Here is a 22,905-nt window from a genome sequence, read left to right as displayed (position 1 = left end):
AATGAAGACCGTTTTAGTGTGGAAGGGCAAAATATGTCAGTGCAGGCTTGAAGGGCCAAAGCGGCCTGTTCTTGTGCTTTATTGATCTTTGTTCTATTGGCTGAAATGTGTGGTGGTTTAAAATTCCTAATTTGGGTAAATACCAGGAAGTACCAGTAGTACTTCAGTTATGTGGAAGGAGAGAAAGAATGTTAGGAAGGGAGTCAATTATTGTAACAATCGTTTTTTATTTTCTCAGGTGACCCTAAGCAGGACCTTGCATATGAACGTCAATATGAACAGCAAACGTATCATGTGATCCCGGAAGTCATCAAAAATTTCATCCAGTACTTCCATAAAACTGTCACTGATCTGATTGACCAAAAGGTTTATGAGTTACAATCTAACCGTGTATCCAGTGATCTCATTGAACAGAAACTTTATGAAATTCAGGATATCTATGAAAACAGGTACTGATGGTAAACATTCACTGCATATGTTTGTAGATCACTAAATGAAAGAACTATGTGTTTTATAAAGAGAAATATTTGTCAAACTTGCCTTCACACTTCTTGTTAAAAGGCTTAGTTTGGTTTTCAGTCCATTGTTACTTCTGATGCATGCTTTGCAGGAGATTGAGGGAAGTCAAGAAATTAAAGTTGAAATTGCAACGGATCAGATTTTATTGAATGGCAGAGTAAGCTCAAAGGACTAAATAGATACTCTCCATAAGTTCTATGTTCCTAGAACATGAAGACATAAGAAATAGACTGTATGAACCACTGGGCCACCTGTACCATCAACACTATGCTACTGTATCCACATATCCAAAAATATATTGAACTTTGCCTAAAATATACTTGGCAGCTGAATGTTCGCAGAGGTCTGGAGTGGAGAACACTAAGGATTCACACTGAATGAAAGCATTTCTCCTCTTATCTCTGAAGTAAATATCTCAGCCCTTTTCCTGAGATGAGGATCCCTAATTCAAGACTTTCAAGTCAGATGAAACAGCCTCTCTGTATCTACCCCATTAAGTGCAGTAAAGAATCTGTTTCATTTCATTGAGGTAACCTCTTTATTCTAAATTCCAGAAAGACTAGCCCTGTTCTATTTAATCTCTCCTCTTAGGCCAGCCTCTTATCTGCAAGAATTTATTTAGTGACTCTCTATAACATTGCTTGACAAATTAACTGTAATTTTTCAAGGATATAAGTAATAGAGTTGATAAGGAGGAACCAACAGATGTGAATTACTTGGACTTTCAGAAGGCTTTCGATAAGGTCCCACATAAGAGATTAATGTGTAAAATTAAAGCACATGAGACATGGGTATAGTGTACTGACATTAGTAAGAGAACTGGTTGGCAGACAGGAAATAAATAGTAAGACTGAATGGGTCATTTTCCAAAAGTGGCAGCCAGTGACTAGTAGGGCTTGGACCCCAGTTATTGAATATATATTAGTGATTTAGATGTGGGAACTAAATATAATTTCTTCAAAATTGCAGACGACATAAAGCTGGGTGAACTGTGAGGAGGATGCAGAGTTGCTTCAGTGTGATTTGGACAATTTGAGTGAGTGAGCAAACATGGCAGATGAAGTGTAATGTGGATGTATGTGAGGTTATTTTGCTTGGGATCAAAACCTGGAAGGCAGATTATGACCTGAATGGTGATACTTCGGGAAAGGGTGCAATGAGATCTGGCTGTCCTTATATGCCAGTCACTAAAAATAAGCATTGCAAGTGCAGCAGGCAGTGAAGAAGACAAATGGTATCTTGGCCTTCATAGAAAGAAGATTTGAGTACAGGAGCAGAAGTGTTTTGCTGCACTGAACCAGAATTTTCAGAATCATATTTAACCTGTTACTAAAAACCAACAGCACAGAACTATTCAGCAAAAGATATCATCTGTGGTGTAAAAGTGATTTGGTAGCAATATAAACAATGATGGAAACTACTTGAGTAATTCTTTCATTCTCCTGTTTCTTCAGCTGGAATAAACTGACGGAAAGGTTCTTCAAAAACTCCCCTTGGCCTGAGGCTGAAGCTATTGCATCCATATGTCGAAATGGTAGTGTTCGGGTTTTCAGCTTGTTCTTTTTGATAATCTTTGGTTAATGTACTGTTCCATAGACGACTCCCTGCCCACAAAATAACATTCCTGAAAGCCAGGCAGTGGATAGAACTGGAATTCAATCTTTACACGCTTTTATAAAGTTTTATTTAACAGCAATATATGTTACAAACATACAATTCCAAGCTTAACAATCTCAGTGTTAGTCTGCTCCTGTATATTTAAAAACAGAAGTAAATCCCCAGATGCCCACCACTTGAATATATCCACTGTATATAATTCTTTTTTTAACATATCTTTGTACCCATCTTTATAAGAACTGTAATGCTGATCATTTAACTTCATTTTTCTAATTTACAGCTAAGATTTTGTACCTAGGTGTCTGTACCCAAGATGGAGCCAGAAATGGCAATTTTGTACACTTTTTGCTGTACTCATGTATCCCTGTATTGAGTACATATGAGAATAAACCTAATTCTAATTAACATAAGGTTATTAAGTCTATGACAAAGAATCAACATTGTTTAAATCACACATTACAAAATGTATTGTTTTGATTCCTATGGACTCCCGCTTGCTTCATACGCATATATCCCATCTTGAAGTACTCTATGATGGTCATCAGAGCTGAAGAATACTGGGTTCTAAATTTATCAAGTTGTGTCCAGTGTCCAGGAGTGAAACAGTCTCAACAACAACAAATTCTTCAGGGCAGCAGCATGTGGCTGATTTTTATCTGCATTAGGCCTTTGCTGAATTGATGAGACCCTTTATATTTTAGGTGTTCCGGTCTATATTTCAATATTGAGATGCAGCTCCTGTACTCAGTTCCAATCAAATGTTTACATTAGTTTAATCTAGTTTCTAAACTGCGACCTGCATCTTTGGGATTTGAATTGGTCCTTTAAAGGCAGGAGTGCTACTTCTAGAAACTGAAAACAACTGAAGGTCTTTGGTAATGTGACCTCCCTCTGTATCCATCCATGCAGAACTTAAATGAGGCATAATTCATCCCACTCCAACCTCCTCTGCTCCCAGTCTCAGTAGGCAAGCTTTATTTTGCCATGTCGTTGGTGTCCGTGTCCTGGATTTTGACGGTGAAATCGGAGGATAAATTTTCTGTGGTTCTGGAACCTGATGTACCATAGCAGCTTCATGTGCTAACAAATCTGGGTCACATTGGAATGCTAAGCGAAATTTTGAAGTTTTAATTGAAACTTAATTTTTTTAAGAAGTTTTTTGGTTGCTGTTTAAGCAGCAGAGGAGATGAAATTTGTGTTTGGAGAAAAAAGAACGGATAACCTTTTCAAAAATTTTGAAGATTGCATATCTCATGTATTGTAGATCTCTTCTAATGTGCTGAATAATTTACCATACCTGGGGTATAGGACAAATACCCTAGTTCAATGTAGTGTGTTTACCTTCCAAAATGATCTTTTACAGATGCTGTCTTCCTCATTCTATACAAGGAACTCTACTACAGACACATTTATGCTAAAGTCAGCGTAAGTCTGAACTCCATCATTCTGTTTGCCAAATAGTTTAACTATGTTAAATGTATAACATTTTATATGCTATTTTTCATCGATCCTTATAGTTGCACAGCTTTTCCTTTGTAATTTTCATATTTATACCAGTGATTAATTTAAAATGTAATGTATTAGAGTCATAGAGATGTACAGCATGGAAACAGACCCTTCGGTCCAACTCGTCCATGCCGACCAGATATCCCAACCCAAACTAGACCCGCCTGCCAGCACCCGGCCCATATCCCTCCAAACCCTTCCTGTTCACATACCCATCCAAATGCTTCTTAAATGTTGCAATTGTACCAGCCTCCACCACTTCCTCTGGCAGCTCATTCCATACACGTACCACCCTCTGAGTGGAAAACGTTGCCCTTGAATTAGAACTTTTTGGTCATCTGTATTGGAAGTGACTTGGTCTTGTATTTTGCTTTTCAAAATCTTAAATTTTTAAGCAGCCTACCTGATTGGTGCAACCAACCACTGTCTTCCACATGCACTACTTCAGTAACTCTCAGTGGCAGCAGTGTGTACCATCTACAAAGTACACTGCAGAAACTCATGAAGGCTTCCAAATCCGTGATCTCTTCCACCAAGAAGGACAAGGAGAGCAGATATGTGGGAAGACCATCATCTGCAAGTTCCCCTCTAAGCCACGCAACATCCTGACTTGGAAATATATTACTGTTCTTTTACTGTTGTTGTGCCAAAATCCTGGAACTCACTTCCTTACAGAATTGAGAATGTCCTTACATGCCAAGTACTGCAGCAATACAAGAAGGCAGCTCACTGCCACCACCTTCATGCCAGTAAATGCTGGTCTTGCCAGCAATGTCCATATCACGTGAATGAATAATAGTTTTTGTAAAAAAAAAGCAAACACTTAGTTTATTCCGTAAAAATAAAGTTTGATAAAACCTTATGAGTCAACATATCCTTCCAATTCTGTAGTGTAATTTCAGGATTTCTACAAGTTTTGGCTTGAGTTACTGAGAGTGCAGGTCATTATATTCTGTGTTGTCTTCATTTTTATTGGAGAATAGTCATTGATTGTTATGGACCGGACCACTCCCACCCCCCACAAAATATATTAAGAAGATAGTCTAGACCCTAATCTTTTCTTACCTTAAAGGTAAGTGTAGGGCATTGCATTCCAGATGCAATTCAATTGGTCAAACTACTCGACGTTAAGCAAAGCGCACCTTATATTTGCACTACAGTTAAAATACAGACAAAGTAAAAAGAAAAGAATTGGTTCAACTGTAACTATCAAAATGCTTAACAAATATTAACTACTACTGATTAACTGGTGCAATATAGTAAAATCCCATAAACATGTGGCAAAAGCAAATTCAGTAAAATAGATTGTCTCACGTGCAATTCTAAACAGCAGGAAGAGAACCCCAGCTTTTGGCTGTAACAGAGAGAGGAATAAGAGCTTCCACATCCAGCTTCAAGACTGCAGAAACTGCTGAAAGCCAGAACTAAAAATCCTGTTTCTGTGTAGCTTGACCCCATCCATTCAAGATGCTTCTATTGTTCCAATTTTTTTTTAAAGAGCTTCACATGCTCTTTACTTGATTTGGCTTTGAGCAGAGTGCTCAAAACTTCTGTCTCAACTTCTCCTAATTTAAAAAAACAGGATAAAATAAACCTCTTAAAGCCATAGTATTGTCACATTATGCCATTGCTACTGCTGGTACAATTGCAACATTTAAAAGGCATTTGGATGGATATATGAATAGGAAGGGTTTGGAGGGTCATGGGCCGGGTGCTGGCAGGTGGGACTAGATTGGATTGGGATATCTGGTTGACATGGACGGGTTGGACCATGGAGCAACCATGGCAGGCTAACATTAATTATTTTGAAACTCCACAGCACAGTGCACTATAATCAGTAGTTTGGTATTGCTTTGTCAAAAGTTTGTTGAGTAGAGCACTGATGGACTTTAAGCAGAGCAAACTACAAGAAACATGATTTAGGAACTACTCCTGTCATACTCACTGGTTCCATTTCATTTCCTTTCCTTTCTAGGGAGGACCTACATTGGAGCAGAGGTTTGAATCCTATTACAATTACTGCAATCTGTTCAACTACATTCTGAGTAAGTACACTTTGTTGTAATAAAATCGTTATTCTCGCTTTTACTTGCACCTGCTTCTTCCACAAAAATTATATGTGTGAGGGGGATGGTTAGAGAGAGTGAATAGGGAGGAGACAGTCTTGTGAATAGTAATCTTCAGTAGAGGTTGTCAACATGGTGGACAACAAGGAGCTGAAAATATATTAACAGAAAAGCTCAAATAGATACAGGAAGTGCTGGAAATACTCTGGTCAGGCAGCATCTGTGGAGAGAAATGGAGCTAACATTTTGGATCTTTCATCGGAACAGATCTCCAACATCTGTGGTATTTTGCTTAGTAGCAGGGCAGCACAATTCTGAATTAATATTCACATTCCTTGTGTTGGAGTAATTAAAGTATACTATTTGAGCTATAGGGGGAGGCTGAACAGGCTGGGACGTTGGAGGCTGAGGGGTGACCTTATAGAGGTTTACAAAATTATGAGGGGCATGGATAGGGTAAATAGGCAAAGTCTTTTCCCTGGGGTCAGGGAGTCCAGAACTAGAGGGCATAGGTTTTGGGTGAGAGGGGAAAGATATAAAAGAGACCTAAGGGACAACTTTCACACAGAGGGTGCTACGAGTATGGAATGAGCTGCCAGAAGAAGTGGTGGAGGCTGGTACAATTGCAACATTTAAAAGGCATTTGGATGGATATATGAATAGGAAGGGTTTGGAGGGTCATGGGCCGGGTGCTGGCAGGTGGGACTAGATTGGGTTGGGATATCTGGTCGACGTGGATGGGTTGGAGCGTGGAGCAAGCAGTACAGATTCTGCTCATTTTAAATCAGAACAATCTCATCCCTTTCAGATGCAGATGGTCCAGTTCCCCTGGAGCTCCCAAACCAATGGCTGTGGGACATCATCGATGAGTTCATATACCAGGTGAATTTCTGCCTTTCCTTCAGATCAATTTGCTTAAATCTCCACAGCACATTACTTTTCTGTAACATGTATTTTTGGTTTGGAGATACCAGTGTTGTACTGGGTTGTACAAAGTTAAAAGTCGCACAACACTAGGTTATAATCCAACAGGTTTAATTGGAAGCACACTAGCTTTCGGAGCGACGCTCCTTCATCAGGTGGTTATAACCTGGTGTTGTGTGATTTTTATCTATGTATTTTTGGGATATTCTCAAGAGGCTGAGGGGCCTTCTCTGTACTTTTGAGTCTCTGCAACAACTAGTATTAGGCTCTGCCTTTTATTGACAATTGGCAGCTCTCATCTAGATCGTCAGAATGCTTCCAGTGGATGAAGTGTGATGCTGGGTAGGAAATCATCAGGAGATTCATCCTTTCTTGCCAACTACTTTTCTGTTTATGTTCCAAACTACTTCTATGAAGAGCAGAAATAACTGGGCGGCACGGTGGCACAGTGGCTAGCACTGCTGCCTCACAGCGCCAGAGACCCGGGTCCAATTCCCGCCTCAGGCGACTGACTGTGTGGAGTTTGCACGTTCTCCCCGTGTGTGCGTGGGTTTCCTCCGGGTGCTCCGGTTTCCTCCCACACTCCAAAGATGTGCAGGTCAGGTGAATTGGCCATGCTAAATTGTCCATAGTGTTAGGTAAGGGGTAAATGTAGGGGTATGGGTGGGTTACGCTTCGGCGGGGCGGTGTGGACTTGTTGGGCCGAAGGGCCTGTTTCCATACTGTAAGTAATCTAATCTAAAAAAAAAACTGTTCTTGTTTACAACCATGAAGTGAGTCTAGATTCAGCCTGAGTAGTTTATATTGGAATCTATCTTATACCTTCTGTCTGTTGACCAACTCAAGTAAGATATGATGTGGTGAAGAGAAGTGCATGATAATTGAACTACTTTACCTACTTTCTTTTGGATTTGTACTGGAACAAACATTATTGTGCAATATGTCCTTTCAACCTCTTCACCACATTGGTACTGTGGTTGCAAACAAGTAGGAACAAAATACACCTTCGTATTGCCTGTTGTGACTCTGATGACTAAGCAGAGATTGAAATGTTAAGAATATGCCATACATTTTATTCAGAGCAAAAATGAAAACTTGTTTTTGTTAGGGTGCTCTGCAAAATTGGCCAGTCAGCAGAAATTTGACCCTGATCTGGCTAACTATGTTGATTTCTTCCATTGAAACCTCTCTCTTTCTCTGTACAGTTCCAGTCTTTCAGTCAATACCGCTGCAAAACAGCCAAAAAGACAGACGAGGAAATCGACTTCCTGCGGTCAAATCCCAAAATCTGGAATGTTCACAGTGTCCTCAATGTCCTTCATTCACTGGTTGACAAATCCAACATCAACCGGCAACTGGAGGTCTACACCAGCGGAGGCAAGTGCAGGATGATTCTCATTTGTGTAAAGTCAATGTTTTTTTTTGTTCCATGTCCCTCTTAATATTCCACCTTTCCCCTCCTCGCCTCTCATTTCTGTTTTGGGACTGAATATCTTGGGAAAATTTCAGTTAGTGTTTCCATTGATCGTGAAAAATATTTATTATCAGGTTGGCCATGTGCTCATTAACTAATATTTGTTTCACTTTATCTCTTGGCATTGGACTGATTGTTAATTAGCAGCTAAAATGCAGAAGCAACGACTTTTTTTCTCAAACAAGTGCTACTTCACACTTTGCAGACCCCTGAATGACTGGCATACTTTTTCTTTTTAATTCAGTTTCAAGCACTTCTTTTCTACCTGTATTTTTCCATCAGTTGTATGAACCATATTTCCATATAAGTAATATCCCTTTTTTTTTTGCAAAAGAGACTTGTATTTAAATAGTGTCTAACACAATCTTAAGTCTTGCCAAAGTACTTTACAGTCAATTCAATGCTTTTAAAGTGTAGTCACTGTTGTAAAGAAACATGGCACAGCAAGCTCCCACAAAGTGTTGTATGGTAACAACCAGATGATCTTTTGCAGATGTTGGTTAAGACTGACTGCTGTAAAGATTTACATTTACTCCTGTATTGACATCTACTATTGTTCATCTCATTACAGGAGATCCTGAGAGTGTTGCTGGGGAGTATGGACGTCACTCTCTATATAAAATGCTAGGATATTTCAGCCTGGTAGGACTTCTGCGCCTCCACTCACTTCTTGGAGATTACTACCAGGCTATCAAAGTACTCGAGAATATTGAACTCAATAAAAAGGTGCATCCCATTATAACCTACCTGCACCGCTTTACTGAACTTAGTTAACCAGCTAATCTTAACCACTGGTTAGTTTGTTTCATAGCTGTCATTTAAAGAGGAGTAACATTACAGGAAACAAGTTCATAATTCCAGAGAAATTGAAAATAAAACACTGTAAATCAAACATAACACTGAGACCAGTCCCTCTTCCAGTCCATGTAATCAGCTAAAAGTTAATAATGTTTGAATTAATTAAGGGAGACAAAAGAAAAGGAAGCATACACATCTGCTAAGAAGACACCCTTCAAGATGCATTATTTCTGGCCTTGGAGTTAGGATAATTTCAAAGAGCCTCTGCAGGTTCTGTTAAGTATTATGCTTCCTCAAAACTACATTATGATTTCCACACAGGTCTTCCATTTATGTCTATCTTGCAACCATAACTTGCAAACTTGTGCAAATTTACTGGATAATAGAAATTCTTGTGAAGTCTCTCCAAGCCCTAGATCTCATTCACTGTCCTTTTTAGCAAAAAGTGTTCAGTTCCTCAATAGCTCCCTGCAACTACACATTACACAATGTTCATACAGATCCTGCCTTAGCTCTTGATAGCTATTGTGCAATTGGGAGTATACTAATTGCTGTCAGAACTTTTCCTATTAGATTGGGAAAGTTTCCAGAGCCAGTGGCTCTTGTGTGAGTATTGGTTGAGTTCAAGTTCATTTATGGGCTTTTTCAGGTTGAATAGCTCCTGATGCCCACTGCCAAAGCTGCTGAACAATGGCCACTGGAATGTACCTATAGAACCATATTGCATGAAGGAATTATTCTTGCCAGCATCAGAGGGCACAACAATGAAGGATATCTTAGTCTTGTTCAATGTTTGCAGCGTCTTTATCAGAATAATCAATGCTCAGGGCTATTTAATTAAAATAGCTGGTAAAATGAGAATTAAAGCTTAGTGAATTTAAATGCATCTCAACCCCTGTTCAGATACTGACTTTCTACCCTAGTAAGTTCCAAACTTAACCTGATTGTCCCCAGTTCCTATTTCATCTTGAAAGATTGTTCACCACTAGTGAGGGCAAGTAGAATAAGATTCCAATGTTTCTTCTTTCAATTTGACATCTGATGTAGTGCCAGCTCCTGACATATCAACATCTTGTGGTGTGAAAATATTCCTAAGTATTCCAACTCCTGCTCCACACATCCTGCAATGGTAATCTTGTAATGACTCTCAATTTGTTAATTCTCATCAACAAATCAAGAATGTTTTGCCACATTTACACTGCTTAATAAATGTACAAGAAGGATTAAGTAGTTGCTTTCCAGATATGTATACCTGGGTTTTAGAATAGGGTGCCTTACATAATATTACTTTTTTGTTCCATTCCATTACAGAGCATGTACTCTCGAGTACCAGAGTGTCAGGTTACAACTTATTATTACGTGGGCTTCGCGTACCTGATGATGCGTCGTTACCAGGATTCTATTCGTGTGTTTGCCAACATATTGCTATATATTCAGAGGACCAAGAACATGTTTCAACGTTCAACCTACAAATATGAGATGGTAAACCTGGAAAAAAGTATTACCTATGTATGCTGTACTCTTCATCTGAAGTTGGTTGATTTGAATTGTTTAAAGTAATTTTGGTGCAAAAAGAAGGTTGATTTTATTTATATAAGGCAATTCAAGCTGCCTGCATTTCTACATTTTTACAAAGCCAAAAGCTTTGAATTGGCAAATGTTACTAGCTGATGGTAGAACTGTGCAAGTTAGATCCCAGATTTAAACCTGGCTTGACAAACCATAGGCTTTTTAAAGGTTTACCATGGAGCTCAGTCACTGAATGTATTCTCAGAGGCTGCCAATGTACTTGCAATAAAAGAATATAAAGGTTTATTGCACAAAAGAAAATTCAAACTTTGTGCGAAGATTTGTAGCTCGGGTGCTCGTTGTTGTGGTTCTGTTCGCCGATGTTTCCTCCAACACCGAAGCGCTTCGCAGGAGGCTCCCAAGCACTGATGATGTCACCTAGCCAGGGGACGAAACGTTTGCAACAAAAACTTCCAGCTCAGCGAACAGAACCACAACAAAATTCAAACTATATTACACCACGAGAAATATTAGAAGGATTTCATTGCAAACATCAGAAAGAAAAGTTAATCCCACTTATCCCAACAATAACCTTGCAGATACTCAAACCCCAGTGATGAGTTACCCCTATCTCCAAGTTAAAATTTTTCTTGCTCAGCTGGCATGGCTATAATCAATTATCTTTCTGCAATTTCACATTCACTAGAATTTTTTTTTTTTTGAGAAACTTCTGTCTCTGAAACCCTTAAAACAAATTGCTAACTTAGTTCACCATCACTTAACATGGGTTCCCTAAACCCCTTTCTTTTAAAATCAGAGATACAGCATGGAAACAGACCCTTTTGTTCAACTCGTCCATGCTGACCAGATATCTTAAATTAAGTTAGTCCCATTTGCAAGCATTTGACCCATACTGTCTATTCACATACCTATCCAGATGCCTGTTAAATGTCGTAATTATACCAGCCTCCACCACCTCTTCTGATAGCTCATTCCATACATGCACCACACTTTGCATGAAACAGTTGCCACTTAGATCCCCTTTAAATCTTTCCCCTCCCACCTTAAACCTATGCCCTCTGGTTCTAGACTCCCCTGCCCTGGGGAAAAGACCTTGGCTATTCACCCTATCCATGCACCCACATAAAGTAATTTTATAAACTTCTATAAGGTCCACCCATCAGCCTCCCAACGCTCCATGGAAAATAGCCCTAACCTATTTAGCATCTCCCTATAGCTCAAACCCTCCAACCCTGGTAACATCCTTGTCAGTCTTCTCTGAACCCTTTCAAGTTTAACAAAATCTTTTCAATAGCATGGAGACCAGACTAAGCTGAATAGCATTCAAAAGGTGGTCGAACAAATGTCTGTCTTAATTTTGGTAAATGAGTTAGAATCTCAACTTTTTTTTTCCTAGTCCAAGGCCTCCACTAAAATGCTTCCTCTCTGTCACATAATGGGCAGACATGGGGGTTGCTGAACCAAAGTGTGAATCCATCCTCAAGTAGAAATGCAATGGACTAATTACAGAGAGAATTAAAACCCCATTTTCTTCTTCTTCTCTTCCCCTTGCCCTTTTCAAATCTACCTGTAGATAAACAAACAGAATGAACAGATGCATAGTCTGTTGGCAATTGCCTTGACACTTTACCCGATGAGGATCGATGAGAGCATCCACACACAGCTACGAGAGAAATATGGAGACAAAATGCTGCGTATGCAGAAAGGGTAGGTCTGCTATTCCTCTTAGTTGTCCATTTATTTATAATATTGCAGTTATTCAGTAATGATGCCTTGTCCAATGTGCATTTATATAGCACCAAGAAGGGGATAAAATGTCATAGAATCCCTACAGTATGGAAAGAGGCCATTCAGCCCATCAAGTCTACATCAACCTTCTGAAAAGAAACCCACCCCTCCCATCCTATCCCTGTAACTCTGTATTTCTCATGGCTAATCCACCTAACCTGCACATCTTTGGACCGAGAGAGGAAACCGGAGCACCTGGTGGAAACCCATGCAGACACTGGGAGAATGTGCAGACTCCACACAAACAGAACCCGAGGCTGGAATCAAACCCAGGTCCCTGGCACTGAGGCAGCAGTGTTAACCACTGAGCCACCGTGCCACCCCAGGCCTTTGACAAGAGCATTCTTAGATACTTCATGAAGATAATTGGATAATTAATCACAAATCTGATCAGCCAGATGAAGTTTGAGGCAGATAGACTCAAAGAAGGAATTCTTGTTGGTCCCAGGCTTGGATGTCAATGATAAAGCAATGAAAGTTGTAATAGGGTTAAAATTGGGGGAACTCAGAATTGCAGTGTTGGGGTTACAGAAATGAAGAATTTTGAGACCAGTGGGGAGGGAATTTAAAAGCGAGTCTAGTACCTTTGTATACCTCCATTATTCAATTGTTGTTGTTAAGATTATACTTCTGTTGAAATGATTAATGGCTAATTGTAATTTATAAATGGGGTTGTATAAGAGTGACTAGGAGAAAGTGAGGACTGCAGGTGCTGGAGATCAGAGCTTAAAACTGTGTTGCTGGAAATGTGCAGCCGGTCAGGCAGCATCAAAGGAGCAGGAGAATCGATGTTTCGGGCATAAGCCCTTCTTCCAGCAACACATTTTTAAGCTCTTGTATAAGAGTGAAATAATCAGGCACTATGTTAACATCACCCAACAATTGGAGTTTTTGGGAGCTGCTGTAAATGTAAGAGACCTGCTGGTTAGAGTGTTTCACTAAAGGAGAATCAAATGGATTCTTAATGACAATCAAATAGATTCATGACCACCATTACATGAGACTGGCTTTTAGTTCAGATTTATTTAACTTAAATGATTTGAATTGTCCACCTCTTATACTGGGTTTTGAAACTTGAACCTATGGATTACTAGGAGGTTAAAAATGTGTTGCTGGAAAAGCGCAGCAGGTCAGGCAGCATCAAAGGAACAGGAGAATCGACATTTCGGGCATAAGCCCTTCAGGAATGAGGAGGGTGTGCCAAGAGGGCTAAGATAAAAGGTAGGGAGGTCTCTGGATTATTAGTCCATTAACAACCATTATGCTTTGCCAAGTAACATTTTTGGACTGGGATTTCTGACAAAAGTGACTAGTTCTCAATGATTTAAATGAAACACCAAATTAATGATCAAAACAACGGGACTGCTAGCTCGATTTCTGCAAAATAATTTCTGTCTGCTCTAATCAGGATTTTGTATTTGTGTTCCCACCTGCATTGGTAACTCTGTGTAAACAGGATCGGGGAAGTGGTTGTTCAGTGTGTTTGGACTGTGCTTATGTAATTGGGTGCATGTACATTATTTTAATGCTGCCTGAAGGAAGTTTAGATGTTGTATTTATTTTAGAGCCTTAAATTAGGAAAAACATGAAATTAAAATCAATATAAAGGAGGAAGGCAGCTCAAGAGCTCTCCAGAATAATCTAGGTTGACACCTTTGTGCCACTCTGCATCAGCTGCCGTCTTTCAGATGAGTTGCTAAACTGAAGCCCTGTTGCACTCTTTAATGCTGAGAGATCCCTTTCATCCATCTATTTCAAAGACAGGCTGGGAAACTCCTCAGCCTATGTTTGATGTCTTGGTTAACACCTGAAACAAATGATTTGGTCATTTATTGTCCTGATGTTTGTGGGAGCTTGCTGTGCCATATTTACTGCATTATAACGGTGGCTACACTTTAAAAGTACTTTTGATAACAACTTGCCAGTGAAGGGTCCAGGGTACTTCATGAGACCCTTAATTAAATAATATTTGATGCTGAGCTTCATGGAATAATAGAGTTAAACAAAAGCTTTGTCAAACAAGTCAATTTGAAGGAAAATCTTTAAAGAATGAAAGAGATGTAGAGGTACGGAAATATGTGGGCAAGAATCACAGAATCCCTACAGCATGAAACTAGGCCGATCGGCCCATCAGGTCCACATCTAGACACACCCCCTGCCTTATCCCAGTAACCCTGCATTCCCCATGGCTAACCCACTTAGCCTGCACATTCCCATACACTATAGACAATTTAGCATGGCCAATCCAGCAAACCTGCACATCTTTAGACTGTGGGAGGAAACTGGAGCAAATCCATGCAGGCCCAGGGAGAATATGGAAACTTCATACAGGCAGTCACCTGATGGTGGAATCAAACCCAGGTCCCTGGGATTGTGAGACAGCAGTGCTAACCACTGAACCACTGTGCTGCCCAGAATCTAGGGCCTCAGCATCTCAAGGCTTTGCCATCAAATGGTACAGTGATTAAAACGTGCAAGTAGCCAGGACTGACCGTGAAGCAGTTGGGATGTCCTGTGGTTGTGAAAGGCACAATATAACACATCTGTATTAAGTTTTAAATTCTTGTCATTAGCAGAGTTTGCCTAGCTCATATATCTGTGAAGTTCATTTCCTTATTAAATTCCTTCTTCCTGCATCCCATTGTATTCCCAGACGTTCCAATCTTTCCTCATCTTAATTTTAGTTATTTCCTTTGGACATTCCTTGCAAATCACAGCCCCTTCTGAAAAATCTACGCCTTGTCCTGAATGCCACCATAATTAGATGTGGTACAGTTTTGGTCCGGGTTAAAAGATCCCATTATTTTTCTTGCTTAGTCTTAACCTGGGAACACAGAGCCAGAGGTTTTAATAACCTATCCAGTAAATCTTGCAGATTTCCCTCTGTTTTGTTACCTCAAGCACACTAATTTAATAAGGAGAAAGGACTGCAGATGCTGGAGGTCAGTATTGAGAGTGTGGTGCTAGAAAAACACAGCAGGTCAGGCAGCATCTGAGGAGCAGGAGAATTGACTGATGAAGGGTTTATGCCCGAAAGGTTGATTCTCCTGCTTCTCGGATGTTGCCTGATCTGCTGTGCTTTTCCAACACCGCACTCGTGACTGTAATATAATAAGCCCCAGTCTTGCTGCCTCTACCTGATCTCATGGTTTTATCTGTAACCATGTTTTTCATCTTCAGGCTCTCTGCTTGCTGAACCAGCTTTTCCAGATCTTCCTGGATTATTAGCGTTGTTAAGCCATTAAACCTAGGTTTTCTTTGCAAACATTAGACACTTGTCCAAAAAACAACTCCAACATCTACCATTTTGTGGAACTGCACTGCAAGCTTTTTATTTCATTCTGGCAGCTCCTTGCATAACACCACCCCTTATTTACCTTGGTCACACATCATGTTAGCCAGGCTGGTATGTGGGATTGTCCCATATGTTTCCAAAGTCATAAATGTTAAGAGAAAGAGACTAGATGACTAGCTTTGTTTGTGTCACCTCCTTAAAAGAGGTCAGAAGTCACGTGACACCAGTTATAGTCTAACAGGTTTATTTGAATTTGCAACATTTCAAAGCACTGCTCCTTTGTCTGGTGAAGGGTTCACTTAATAAAGGATCAACGCTCTGAAAGCTTGTGTTGGGACGATAACTGGTGTCATGTGACTTCTGACTTTGTCCATCCCAATCCAACACCAGAACCTCCCACATCATGGCTCCTTGGAAGAGGAATCCAAAATGAATCATGTTATTGCATTGTCACCCTGTGGCCCACTAACTTCCTCTGCATCAGATATGCATCCACCTTTTCTCTTAAGAATGCAATAGACTCAATTCGAGCTGTGTAATCTTCTACAATCCAGAAAGAATGAGACATTTGTGGTGCAACATTGCCACCTACTGCAACCTAGAGTAAGACCCAAAGATCTCCGTATCCATCTCAGAATTTATAGTTATAGAACAAGTCATCTAAAGTTGCTCAGAAACTACCTCAAGTAGGATCTCTTTTACCTCTTTGGCGTGTCACACTGAAACCTCACCTGGGTTTGACTAGTGGTTTGCGATTCCTGATGATTGTAAGCGTGTAGACAATAGAGCTAGAAATTTGATGGGTACAGGAGATCTAGTCTAGTTCCAGAATGTTGTGTCTTATCTTAGCTGCTGGTTAGGAAATGAGATGGATTCTTGCAAGGCCCTCTCATTATAAAGTGCCAAGGTAACAAGACAAGGCTGTTATTATGTGAGCATTAATACAGCATGACAACAGCATGCATTTATTAGGCATTAACTGCATTGTAAAAGTTAGAATGGTCCAGCTGAAACTGTAATCCCTAAATGCATTGTTTTTCAATTATGATTTTTTTTTAAATGACCCTCTCCCAATATGTGTTTTCTTAATTTCTAACCCTGCTCTTCTTTTATTCCCAATAGTGAGATGCAGATTTTTGAGGAGCTGTTCAGCTTTGCTTGTCCCAAGTTCCTGTCACCAGTGGTACCAAATTATGAGTCGGTCCATCCTAACTACCATAAAGAGCCATTCCTGCAACAGCTGAAAGTGTTTATGGATGAGGTGCAGCAACAGTCTGTACTGTCCACTATACGTAGGTATGTCGAGAAGTAGCTGATAACAGTGCCAACTGTTTGTAAAAATATTTAGTGGTATGTAAAGGTTCCGTGTCCAGTTACTTCTGGTTAACTTGTCCCAGATTAACAATTCCCCAGAAATCAGTGAGTACCTTTTTGAGGAACTGAAGAATGAAGTTAACTGGTAAAGAGGGAGGGAATTAAAACTGTTCTGTAAAATAAGCTTCTAGATAGGATAGGGAAGAAGGTGTTTGGTATGCTTTCCTTTATTGGTCAGAGTATTGAGTACAGGAGTTGAGAGGTCATGTTGCGGCTGTACAGGACATTGGTTAGGCCACTGTTGGAATATTGCGTGCAATTCTGGTCTCCTTCCTATCGGAAAGATGTTGTGAAACTTGAAAGGGTTCAGAAAAGATTTACAAGGATGTTGCCAGGGTTGGAGGATCTGAGCTACAGGGACAGGCTGAACAGGCTGGGGCAGTTTTCCCTTGAGTGTCGGAGGCTGAGTGGAGACCTTATAGAGGTTTACAAAATTATGAGGGGCATGGATAAGATAAATAGACAAAGTCTTTTCCCTGGGGTCGGTGAGTCCAGAACTAGAGGGCATAGGTTTAGGGTGAGAGGGGAAAGATATAAAAGAGACCTAAGGGGAACTTTTTCACATAGAGGGTGGTACGTGTATGGAATGAGCTGCCAGAGGATGCGGTGGAGGGTGGTACAATTGCAACATTTAAGGGGCATTTGGATGGGTATATGAATAGGAAGGGTTTGGAGGGATATGGGCCGGGTGCTGGCAGGTGGGACTAGATTGGGTTGGGATATCTGGTCGGCATGGACGGGTTAGACCGAAGGGTCTGTTTCCATGCTGTACATCTCTATGACTCTCTCTCAAGATCTCATTTTCATGTATGCATTTACCCAAGAACTGATGTTCCATTCTGAAGTTGTTGTGATTCAGGGTGGTCCAAATGCACCTCCAATCCACAATCAGTTGAGTATTGAAATCCTGGAGAGGAACTTGGCAGCAGAGCACAAGATATTTATTTTTATTTTAAGGGCTTGTCTTGGGGGGCTACATTTTGGTTTTCACAGGCTACTTTTTTTTGTTCCTGTAGTAGTTATATGAAGTGCCTTTGATATTGGTGTTAAATATCATCAGTTTCGATGCTAATATCATTTCTGTCCACTCACTCTTGCTTGTTGTTACCTTCTCTCCCTTTCAGTTTCTTAAAGCTGTATACTACCATGCCTGTTGTCAAACTGGCTGGATTCCTAGACATGACCGAGCAGGAGTTCCGCATCAATCTCCTGGTGTTCAAGCACAAGATGAAGAACCTGGTGTGGACAAGTGGGATCTCGGCCCTGGACGGTGAATTTCAATCTGCTTCGGAGGTTGACTTCTACATCGATAAGGTGAGATTTATCTACAAAAGAGCACCTTTGTATCTTAACATGTACATGCTAATGGCACCTGCTCCTTGACTCTGATAGCTTTTTTGTGTGACCCCAGCCAGAGGTTCCCAAGCCATGGACCTAGACACCTTCCCCCCAGTGATGAGGCCATGGGTAAAGTGATTTAGGTTGTTATGCAGTAATGGCAGGACAGAGGATCAGCCATGATCATGGGGCGGCATGGTGGCTCAGTGGTTACCACTGCTGCCTCACAATACCAGGGACCCGGGTTCAATTTCAGCCTTGGGTGACTGTGTGGAGTTTGCACATTCTCCCCTTGTTTGCGTGGGTATCCACCGGGTGCTCCAGTTTCCTCCCACAATCCAAAGATGTGCAGGTTAGGTGAAATAGTCATGCTAAATTGCCTATAGTATTAGGTGCTTTAGTCAGGGGTAATGGTGGGGAATGGGTCTGGGTAGTTATTCTTCGGAGGATCTGTATGGACTTGTTGGGCCGAAGAGTACGGAATCCATGCTGTAGGCAATCTAACCTAATCATTTTGAACAGCAGATCTAGCATAATGGACCAAATGGCCAAATTCTGCTATTTTCTGTGGCTCCTCACTGCACTTTGAACTCAAAGGTTAAACATTTATCAGTTCTTCTGTCTCCATTGCCAAAGAAAACATCGATCCCCAAGTCCTGCTCAGTAACTCTCCCTCCTGGCTTCCTCCTAAGCACTTAAAATGGGACACGTCCTCTGGTATGAGGACAATTCTTGCCTCATTCATTTGTTACCTTGACTGTCCTGGGGTCATACAGCAAGACCAACTGGTCCAAGGCGACCAGGTTTCCCAAACTAAACTAGACCCATTAACTTGCATTTGGCCCATATCTCTCTCAACTTTTCACATTTATGTACCTATCCAAATGTCTTTTAAATGTTACAACTGTACTGGCATCTATCACTTCCTGTGTGGAAAGGTTGCCCCTCAGGTCTCTTTTAAACCTTTCTCCTTTCACCTTAAGATATGCTCCCTAGTTTTGAATTGCCTTGCCCTGGGGAAAAGACCTTTGCTATCCACCCTATTGATGCCTCTCATGATTTTATAAGCCTCTGTAAGGTCACCCCTCAACCCCCTACACTCCAGTGAAAAAAGTCCCAGCCCCTCCAGCTTAAGCTTATAATTCACACTCTTCAGACCCATCAACCTCCTGATAAATCTTTTCTGAACCCTCTCCAATTGAATAATATCCTTTCTATAGCAGGGCGACCAGAACTGTACACAGTACTCCAAACATAGCCTCACCAATGTCCTGTGCAACCTCAACATGATGTCCCAACTTCTGTACTCAAAGGTCTGAGCAATGAAGGCAAGTGAGCTAAGCACCTTCTTAACCACCCTATCTACCTATGATGCAACTTTCAAAGAACAATGTACCTGAACCCCTCGGTGACTCTGTTCTGGCAGGTAACAAACTAGGATTGAGTTTGCGCCAATATTGCGTAAGCTGCAAAGTATTGAACTCTGTCTAAGTATACAAGGGGTAACTTGAATTTCTGTTTAAACATTGCTTTTCTGTTGATTTTCAGGACATGATCCACATCGCAGACACCAAAGTGGCACGGCGATATGGTGACTTCTTCATCAGGCAGATTCACAAATTTGAAGAGGTAAAGCTGTTTGTTTTATTCTTCACCTATTGTCCTCATTGAGTTCTTTTCAGGCCATGTAGTGACACTGCACCCCAAGGTCTCTTTGTCTGGCAACACTCCTCACGACCTTACCATGATGTGTATAAATCCTGCCCTGATTTGCCCTATCAAAATGGATCACCTCACATTTAACTCCATCTGCCATTCCTCGTCCCATTGGCCATTCTATTTGTGGTCCCATTGTACTCTGAGTATAGCCTTGTTGGCTGTCCAGTACATGCTTAAGTTTATGTCATCTGCAAACTTACTAACCTTACCTCTTATAGTCACACCCAAATCACTTATATAAATAACAAAAACAGTGACCCAGCACCGATCCTTGAGGCAGATTGCTGTTATAGGCCTTCAGTCAGAAAAGCATTTCTCCACCATCACCCTCTGTCTCTAACCTTCAAGCCAATTTTGTGTCCAAATGGCTAGCTCTCCCTGGATTCAATGTGATCTAAATTTGCTGACTAGACTATGGTGTGGAACCTTGACATACACCTTACTGCAGTCCATAAAAACAACGTCTCCCGCTTTGCCTTCATCAATCTTCTTTGTCACCTCTTCAAAAAGCTCAATCAAGTTAGTGAGACAGGATTTCCTATGCACAAAGCCATGCTGACTATCCCTAATCAGTTCTTTCCTTTCCAAATACATGTAGATCCTCGAAGTCAGAATTCCCTCCAACAACTTACCCACCACTGATGTCAAGCTCACCAGTCTATAGTTCCCTGGCTTTTCCTTACCACTTTTCTTAAATAATGGCATCACATTAGCCACCTTCTGGCACCTCACCCGTGACTATCAATGATACAGGTATTTCAGTAAGGGGCCAGCAATTACTTCCCTAGCTTCCCACAAAGTTCATATGTCTCACTTTCACCCAAATAATTTCACTGGATGTACTCCCCAGAATATCCTCCCTAAGTACAGCTGTAATGTTACTTTAAGAAGAGCTGGATAGAAGTATTTGGGAAAATTTATTGATTTTTAAAAAAAAATTTGTCCCTTTAAATATGAGGCTCTCCCTGGTGTTTAAAGGCAGAAAGAGCAAGGTAAGTAATCATTTCATGCTGATTTCTATTGCCAGGAGCTGCAGTTTTACCAACACCCATTGGTCTGCAAAAGTCCTTCATAAATTGTAATGAGCCAGTTTATGCACTTGAAACAGCGGATTAGTATATCATGTACTGTAGAGTGCCCATTACTATAAAAATATGTCAGAACACCTGCTAAGGATGGACACTAGCTTGCCGGCCAGAATATTTCATAACAAGTTTCTTTTATTTTTGTAGCTCAACAGAAGCTTGAAGAAAATCAACCCCCGGTAATGGAACTTCTGTACCCAGAGCAGCACACAGTCACTCGATAAAGAACACAATGAATGATGGTTGCCTTGCAAGTTCTCCTGTAGCTAGTGCTTTTGATTTCTGAATGGCCAGCCATGTTGCTCAGTTGCATGTGGTCCAGAGATCAATTATGTCAGAGCTCTCAAACTACCACTTAGACCTTGGGAACAAAAGTTTTTGATCTTCTGTAAAATATGACAAAGGATCCTGGAGATCTGAAACTAACAAGAACAGCGTTTGCTGGAGAAATTCAGCAGGTCTGGCAGCATCTGTGAAAGAGAGAAACAGGCTCAGTGTTTCAGGTTCCAATGGCCCTTCATTAGATGATTCTGAAGAATTGTCAGTAGACTTGAAACATGGAGCCTGTTTCTCTCTCCACAGATGCTGCCAGACCTGCTGAGTTTCTCCAGCAAATTCCGTTCTTGTTTATTTGTCTTCTTTCTTGTTTTCTACTGTATACAGCTCAAAATCTTAGCCAGCTTTCATTTTCCTCTGTGAACTGGTGCAGACTTTTTGTGAGGGGTGCTGTAATACTGGAGAGGGAAAATAATTCAGTCTTCTGAATGAATTGATAATGGAACATTTAAAAAAAGCAGAATGCCTCGGGCTGTATGCATTATAAAATAATAACTGGTTACTATTATTACAAATCTTTAGATGCGATACAATCCTAAGTGAATCAGACCTCATGATACTCTAACCTTTTGGTGTTCTGTATAAATGCAGACAATGCCACAAAAACACACATTTTTGATGCCCATCTCTTGGTGAATTTGCACTCTGTGGACTGAGATGTCACGGTCCAGTTATTCTGGGCAGCTGGTTACGAAAGGATCCACCAGCTCTCTACAAACCACCTCCTTGCCTCTGTAATCCATTCATGACTGGTTTCACGTCCATTGATAATCTGGGTGTGTTTGGATATTCAAAATAACACCAAATCTTTCAATAAATATGTAGTTGCCTTCTCTGTGTTTTATCTCAGGATATTAACGTATAGCTGAATATTGCATGTAGCGGATTGTTGAGTGAAACCCAGAGCACGCAACTAAATCTCACCAGTGTTTGGATAAAATTAAAAAATGCAACCGATCTGAGTCTCTGTGGATGTCTTGATTTGTGCGTGGAATGGTTTTGATAGTGTACATAGATCAAAGAGTATTCCCTTCCCCCCCCCCCCCCCCCCCCCCCCCCCATATTGTCTTTGGGAAAGCACTAGTCTAGACCAGTTTGGTCTGCTTCTGTCAGAAACCCAGTGTAATCATAGGGGACAATACGATCTCCACATGAATTTTACAAATATAGCAGGATCTTTGAGTGGCTGATACCTCAAATATTCATGTTCACAGGAGCCATTCCCATATCCATTCATTCCCTGAGAAACCAAAACTCTGGAATTACCTACCCGAAGGGTTGCGGATGCTTTATCAATGAATCTAAGGCCAAGATAGACAAAGATTTTGTAAGCCTTTTGAACAAATTTCTACTCTGTCCCAAATGGTCGGCCACTTATTCTAGATTTTCCAGTCATGGGCAACACAGTCTTAACATCTACCCTGGGAAGTCCCTCACAATCTTGAATATTTCAATGAGACCACCTCTCATTCTTTTAAGCTCTAGAGAATATAGTCCCAGTATATTCAGCCTAACATCAAAGTATAACCTTCTTTC

At 40.7% G+C, this 22,905-nt stretch overlaps 1 protein-coding gene across 2 annotated transcripts in view; it reads left to right on the top strand.

The window, feature by feature from the left end:
* Positions 1-22,326, top strand: part of LOC122542268 (eukaryotic translation initiation factor 3, subunit 6 interacting protein) — a 31,703-nt gene extending 9,377 nt beyond the window's left edge. The window contains exons 3-15 of one of the 2 annotated variants that reach the window (XM_043679821.1): positions 239-449; positions 1,974-2,053; positions 3,500-3,561; positions 5,618-5,687; positions 6,517-6,590; positions 7,838-8,009; positions 8,678-8,832; positions 10,216-10,386; positions 12,008-12,141; positions 16,640-16,813; positions 18,016-18,205; positions 19,778-19,858; positions 21,181-22,326. In XM_043679821.1, the coding sequence (XP_043535756.1) occupies positions 239-449; positions 1,974-2,053; positions 3,500-3,561; positions 5,618-5,687; positions 6,517-6,590; positions 7,838-8,009; positions 8,678-8,832; positions 10,216-10,386; positions 12,008-12,141; positions 16,640-16,813; positions 18,016-18,205; positions 19,778-19,858; positions 21,181-21,216 (1,610 nt within the window). In that variant the 3' untranslated portion in view covers positions 21,217-22,326. Of the gene's footprint in view, positions 1-238; positions 450-1,973; positions 2,054-3,499; positions 3,562-5,617; positions 5,688-6,516; positions 6,591-7,837; positions 8,010-8,677; positions 8,833-10,215; positions 10,387-12,007; positions 12,142-16,639; positions 16,814-18,015; positions 18,206-19,777; positions 19,859-21,180 lie in introns of those variants that run through there. The other variant, XM_043679822.1, reaches the window with a different exon arrangement.
* The last annotated feature ends 579 nt before the right edge of the window (positions 22,327-22,905 follow it).

This window comes from Chiloscyllium plagiosum, chromosome 39 (assembly GCF_004010195.1).
Source record: "Chiloscyllium plagiosum isolate BGI_BamShark_2017 chromosome 39, ASM401019v2, whole genome shotgun sequence".
NCBI lineage: Eukaryota > Metazoa > Chordata > Chondrichthyes > Orectolobiformes > Hemiscylliidae > Chiloscyllium > Chiloscyllium plagiosum.
This window is presented reverse-complemented; position numbering and strand designations above follow the sequence as displayed.